We start from the raw sequence: 7,000 nt of genomic DNA, 5'->3' as shown, positions 1-7,000 counted from the left end.
GATCCAGGACTCGGAAAATAGAATAACTAGAAAATAATATCTATGGGAATAAGAGAAAAGAATCTGAAGAAGGAGGTATGGCATGCCCCATAGAAATGTGATTAATCTATATATATAACATCAATCAAATCTATGATAGCACTGAAGGGATGAAAATAAATTTCAGATCAACGTTTAATGTTTCAAATATTATGTAAAGGGCTTACCTTACGTAAAGCTGTTTTTCTTTATGTTTAATACACTCAACTTATTTCAAAACTAAAACTATGTCTTGGCCATCCACATCAGCACCAATTGTCATGAAATGTAATCAAATTAAATGAGAACTAGCATATGCCAAGAACGCTTGTTTAAGGTAACGAATATTCATTTTGGCTTGGCTTGAAAACGTTGGAATGGATGAACGAATGAACGAACGAATGAGCTCACAGACTGGTTTTGGAATCGGATTTAATAGGCACAATAAATGAATGAAAGAGGGAAGGAAGTAATGAACGAATGAATTTACTTATCTTTAAAACTGACGTTCCTTATACAAGCTTTCTTTCAAAACCACGGTTCATCGTTCAATGAAAATGAAAAAAATATGAAGAAATAAAATCAAATCTTCATTTGCAAGAGCACATTTCCAGATACTTTTCTAAAACTGGGTTAACTAAAACTGATTGAATAAGTAAACGCGTACTTACTAAAACATGAACAGACCAGAAACCACCAGGAAACGACCAGAAACGACCAGGAAACGACCAATGAAAACGTGAAACGACCTGGAACCGAGCAAAAAAACGGCCAGGAAACGACCTCAAACTATTTGGCAATAAACTCTAAGTATGTTAATCAGGCCGAAAAATCATCAATCATTTTAAAAAAATGTGCATCCGGAAGAAATTCGCTTTATGACCTTGTCTTTCATATTTCACAGCTGAGTGCATTTTGACTGTGATATAACGCACATAACCAACACCCATTTTGATGTAGAACATTGTATAACAAATTTAACAATCGTGTTTCCGTTAAGTTTAAAGGGACACTCTAATTCATTAAGTTGGTAAAAGGTCAACTTAACGACATTATACTGGTAGCAAAGATTATGAACGCAGTCCTATTCCCCTAAATAACTTCAAAACGAACTTACTTTTTAAAAAATGATTGATGATTTTTCGGCCTGATTAACATGCGTAGAATTCATTGCAAAATAGTTTGAGGTCGTTTCCTGGTCGTTTTTCTTCTCGGTTCCGGGTCGTTTCACGTTTTCACTGGCCGTTTCCTGGTCGTTTCTGGTCGTTTCTTGGTCGTTTCTGGTCGGTTCATGTTTTAGTAAGTACGGAATGAATGAATTAATGCAAGAATGGGCATAACTTTCATAACCTGTGCTTAATACACACTTTTCTTTCAAAATTAGAATTTATATACCCTACAAAAAGCGAATTCAGTGTTCATTAACAAAGTTTACTGGTGGTCAAAGTTTTATAATTACTTTGATGCTTTGCATTTTGTTAGAATGTGTTTAGTGACAAAATCGCACCATTCAGAATTTCCGCCCGGTGTTTGTTCTTTAAGGTTCCTTTTTTTCAGAAAGATTTTCACGAAGACCAATGCCAATCAGTACCACTGTTTATGTGGAATTAATTATATTGTTAACCTTATCCAATCTACATAAATTGATCTTACTATGTCCATACAAATTTCGGATATATCCTCACCAGGACATCTGGTGAATTATACAGTATCAGGGCAATGAATGAATAAATTTGCTTACCTTATACATAACTCTTGTCAATGATATCAATACGAAGGATTTCTTTCAAAACTAGAATACACAAGAATGTTCAGTGTTCATTAACAAAGTTTACCCGTGGTCAAAGGGAGACAATTTCAATTGAGTGTGGAAATCGACAATCCATATTTTACGGTTTTCTAGCTTTTGATTATGTGCTTAGAGCGACAATTGCACCATTCTGAATTCCGACGTATATGGTTTAAGGTTCTTAACTTACACACAGATTCGACCTTGTATTGACATTTTTCATACAAGATTCGGATATAAAATATTCATCAGGACAACTTGATTGGAAAAGGGGAAAACCATCTGATATTAAGTTAATTTTCTTACCTTTCACATAACTGTTTTAAATGATATTCAATACTTAAGGTGTCCTTCAATATTAGAATCCACATACCCTAAAACAAGCAAGTAGATTTTTCATTTACATAATTTACTCGTGGTCAACGGAAGATTATATTTCATTGAGTATGGTCTGTAAGAGAAATCAATAATCCATGTTGAAGAGTTTGTTTTAAAGGCAGTCAAATTAAAATGTGTTGCACCATTACCGAATTTTGTGGTTTAATGTTCCTTTCTTTCAGACACATTTAACCAAATTATGACGTCGAACATCATTCACGCCAAATGTAAATCCAATATATTCGCAATCATAGTAGATTGACATGAGCTGATCCGTCTTTGTCAATACGTGTTTCGGATATAAAATCCTCATCAGGACAGCTGACAATTCAAACTTTCCAAATTATTGTACGCCCCCTGTAATATCTGAATTACTGTCTTCTCACATTCGTTGGTAAATCAAATTTTATGAATTATTTTTACGTAAATTCGAATAATTAGAATATCACGTTCAACATTGTACTGATAACTTTTAGTCAATTTAAAAGAAATTTAACTTCGGCGAAAAATCGATTCAGCGACGAATATGCGAAGACAGAAGAGTTACTTTGCCATTGTATAAATACTCAAAACAAAATTAATTTCGTTTGTTTAAGAATGTTTTCGGGTCCAATGAAATAAATGATATAATACATTCACTGTTAAAATATTGCTCATTACAACAATTACAAATAATCGACAAAATGCTATTCAGATACCACACTGGTTGTACGTGAGGTTTGTGAGCAAATTATTCGAGACGAGAAACACCGTGAAAAGTTCACAATATGAAGACCCGACTCATTTGATGCTGCCGACACGTTACTTAGATACAAACATCCAAATAATGATGAGTGAATGATGAATACGTTAATGAATGAATATATGAAGGAATAAATAAATAAATGAAAAAGATGAAATAACTTGCTCTTTAAATACATGCAGGAATGAATGAATGAATGAATGAATGAATGAATGAATGAATGACGAGAAAGATCAAAACGTTTCGAATTAAGTCTTATGTTGTTTTAAAGGAATTCAAAACATCTTTGACTCGAGATAAATTTACTCATCTCATCCAGCCGAAACATGTTTCTGAAAATCATGAATGAACAAATGAATACATTTGACAAACATCAACACTAGAGAGTACAGAAAGGTTCGGACTATGCTTCTATGAAATTGAAATTATTACTGAATGTGTCATAATAATCTAGCATTCTATTCTAGCAGACCAAAGTCTCAAAGTTGGTTTTAAAATTGTTTAACCGACCTTTCGTAAAACTGTTTCTATAACGTTCAATACACCGAATTCTGGAATCAATTTCAGATCACCTTTAGCATCCATTTTTAATTTATCGTCCAGCACGTGCCGTGTGGCTCAATAGAATTTGCATGTGGTCAAAGGGGGATAATTTTAACACCATTGTGGTTAGAGACAATTAATCTGTATCGCACTGCATATAAGAATAATTCGAAATGAAATGGAGTTTTACGTCCTACTTTTCTGTGCACTAATGAAGACGGGCAACGCCATACAGGGTGCAATGAGGGAAATTTTGCCAGGACAGCGGCATTAGCCTGCTCTTTTACGATTTCCAACTGTCGAGGGATCTTTAACGTGCACAGCCTGTAGCACACAGGGCCTCAGTTTATTGTCCCATTCAAACGACTAGACGCTTTTTCCATGCATCACTGCATCACTAGCAGGGGGAAACCGGGTTGAAAAGTCTGAAGGTATCATCTTGACCTATGCCGGGATTGAATCCTGTACCTTCAGGTTAGCGAGTAAGCGTCTAACTCACTGAGCCACCGTGGCTCCCAAGAATAATTCGAAGACGAACAAGATTTTATAGCTTATTCTGACAAACGAAAACTAAGAAGCTATCAGCTCAAAGTTTTTGTTTTTTATCATTTAATCAAATTTGATGAGATTTATTTAGTTTTTAATATATAAATTGAAATGTCGAATCTACAGGGTTGGTCTATAGACGGTTGCGTTAAATCCTTCCGTTGCACTTAAAAAAAGACAGTATATAGCTGTCATAATTAAGTGTAGTTTAGTGCGACATTTAGTTTGGAAATGGCCCGAAAATTTCATGAAATTCAGATTAGATTGCAAATGAATTAAATTTCCAAAAATATAACAATTGTTGTCAAAACTTTTGAGTCAAAAAAGTAGAATATAATCTTATTCAATTTGTGTCATTGAGGTGCTGCAAATTTCAAGCAATCATCATAAAAATGAGAAGAAAAGGGGTTTTACGTGGTTTACCACGATTTTAGGCAATCACGGTAAAAATGTGGACAGAGTTTGAGTCAATTTACGGCAATCCCGATTGCGTCATTCGAGTTTTCTCGGGATTTTTCGCAAGGACCTCTGTCTTGAAAAAAAAGAGCTTGCCTATCCAATAACGGAAAATATTGGTAATCCCGATTACATCATTCGGGTTTTCTCGACAATTTTCGCAAGGACCTCTGTCTTGAAAAAAACGAACTTGCCTATCCAATAACGAAAAATATCAGTAATCCCGATTACATCATTCGGGTTTTCTCGGCAATTTTCGCAAGGACCTCTGTCTTGATAAAAACGAGCTTGCCTATCCAATAACGAACAATATCAGTAATCCCGATTACATAATTCGGATATTCTCGGCAATTTTCGCAAGGACCTCTGTCCTGAATTAACAAGCTTGCCTATACAATAACGGAAAATACCAAAAAATCACAATTACACGAAGGCTTCAGAACACAGTCAAATAAATCATTTTGACTTGCTTAAACAGAGTTCCGTACCTTTAATTAGGATTTCATCTCTCTGATTTTATTCTGTTCAAACATGTTTTGTATTGACCCCTTTGCGATCTATCTGCCTTAGTTTGAGAATAATTAGCATTTTTCTGAAATTAGCCGAAATGGCTAAAATGGTCGGCATCGAAATTTCTCAGAATTGCCCAATTCTACTCATTTCCTATCATTTGGACCCAAGGGACTTCAAAAAAACACATAAAACCAAAATCGGAAACACTTCGAAAAAAAACCCAAAAAGCTCAGCCTGGGGGACCAAGGCAAATTTGGCCAAAATCGAAAAAACGCTATAACTTTCAAAGTATGCAAGCTATCAACCTGAAATTCACAGGGAATATCCGCATTGACCCTCTCGACATGTCAGAAAAAACGGAATATCTGCCTTAGTTTGGGAATAATTAGCATTTTTCTGAATTTAGCCAAAATGGCTAAAATGGTCGGCATCGAAATTTCTCAGAATTGCCTAATTCTACTCATTTCCTATCATTTGGACCCAAGGGACTTCAAAAAAACACATAAAACCAAAATCGGAAACACTTCGAAAAAAAACCCAAAAAGCTCAGCCTGGGGGACCAAGGCAAATTTGGCCAAAATCGAAAAAACGCTATAACTTTCAAAGTATGCAAGCTATCAACCTGAAATTCACAGGGAATATCCGCATTGACCCTCTCGACATGTCAGAAAAAACGGAACTCAAATACCTTTTTTTTTTTTTTTTTTTTTTTTTTTTTTAAAGTCCAATCTAGGTCGAACCATGGATATTTCTCCATAGACTTTATATTGAAATATGTCATTAGGCCCCAACAGCTGATCAAAATTTACATTGACTTGTTAAGCGCCCCGTAAAATGGATAATCAATGATATTGTTTATATTCACTGATATATTATTGGCATATTTTGTTCAACAATGTTGCGTTCCTATATCAACATGATGAACACAAATCTAATCGTTGTTTTAAAGAGATTATTTTAGCCTTTTTTTGTAACAAATACATATCTTATGTTATTTACGCAGAAACAACATTTGACTTGTTTAACTTTAACACTATACCACCGAATAGCGAATATCTAATTATAGTCCTTCATGAAGTTTATCATGATAAAATGCCTAATATGTTTATAGTTCAAATAACGTAGTTTCGTGTGATCGACAGATGAAACAAGTCAGGATTTTGAAAACAAAAAACAACAAATATTTCAATATCTGTAGACCCTAACTTGACTTGCTATATCAAAAATAAAAGGTATCAATAAACAGAAATGAAACCGGATTGAACATTCCTAAGGCATTAAATTATCAACCTTAGCCTGGATTGTACCATGGACTCTGGTTTGCGAGCAAGCGACACTGACTTAAAACGTTTCAGCAGGCCCCCGTACCCTTCTTAAGCTTGAAAATGGACAATTTCCTTCTTTGTTCTGATATTACACATGAAACAAGTTTAAAGTCAAAATAACAGCCCCCCCCCCAAACCCACATCAAATCAATCTGTGAAGATATCGAAAACGTAAACTTCATTTAATTGCAAATAAATTCCAACATTTCATTTCATATTTTCGATTATGTAAGTTTGATTAAGAATGAAATTAGTATCTTTAAAAGAAACCAGAATCCTGCCCAACCAGGGCTATTACTGTGTACAACACTGTTACATGACAGTAAATAACTCGTCGATAACTGGACTAACATATCTTACAAGCCAATAAAGGTTACGCCTCTGACTAGACGGTATTCTTTTATACATCATTATTTTCCCGTTCTGCTACTTCAAAACTTTAATTGTATTGTACACACTTCGGAGATATCTAGGAAAATTTTAATCAACTGGCATCAAAATTCAAGATTCAAGGTCAAGGTTTGTACCTGTATTTTACAAGAAGGCAGGGGTTTTCAACATTTTTCTTTCTACCACCTACTCTTTTCAAAACCTTGATCGATTGCATTACTCCTTTCACCTATAAATAATCACCACACGATACGCACTCTGTATTTCATATAAACAAAACGAAAATGCACAAAGAAAAAT

General features: G+C 34.5%; 1 protein-coding gene across 1 annotated transcript in view; it reads right to left on the bottom strand.

The window, feature by feature from the left end:
* Window positions 1-3,512, bottom strand: part of LOTGIDRAFT_175710 (hypothetical protein) — a gene marked incomplete at both ends in the record, with an annotated part of 8,866 nt that extends 5,354 nt beyond the window's left edge. The window contains 4 exons of the mRNA XM_009058776.1: window positions 690-767; window positions 1,672-1,711; window positions 2,114-2,181; window positions 3,438-3,512. Of these exons, the coding sequence (XP_009057024.1) occupies window positions 690-767; window positions 1,672-1,711; window positions 2,114-2,181; window positions 3,438-3,512 (261 nt within the window). The remainder of the gene's footprint in view (window positions 1-689; window positions 768-1,671; window positions 1,712-2,113; window positions 2,182-3,437) is intronic.
* Window positions 3,513-7,000: the final 3,488 nt, after the last annotated feature.

The sequence above is a fragment of the Lottia gigantea genome (assembly GCF_000327385.1).
Source record: "Lottia gigantea unplaced genomic scaffold LOTGIsca_353, whole genome shotgun sequence".
Lineage (NCBI taxonomy): Eukaryota > Metazoa > Mollusca > Gastropoda > Lottiidae > Lottia > Lottia gigantea.
Note: the sequence above shows the minus strand (reverse complement) of the source record. Positions and strands in the feature narration are given on the sequence as shown.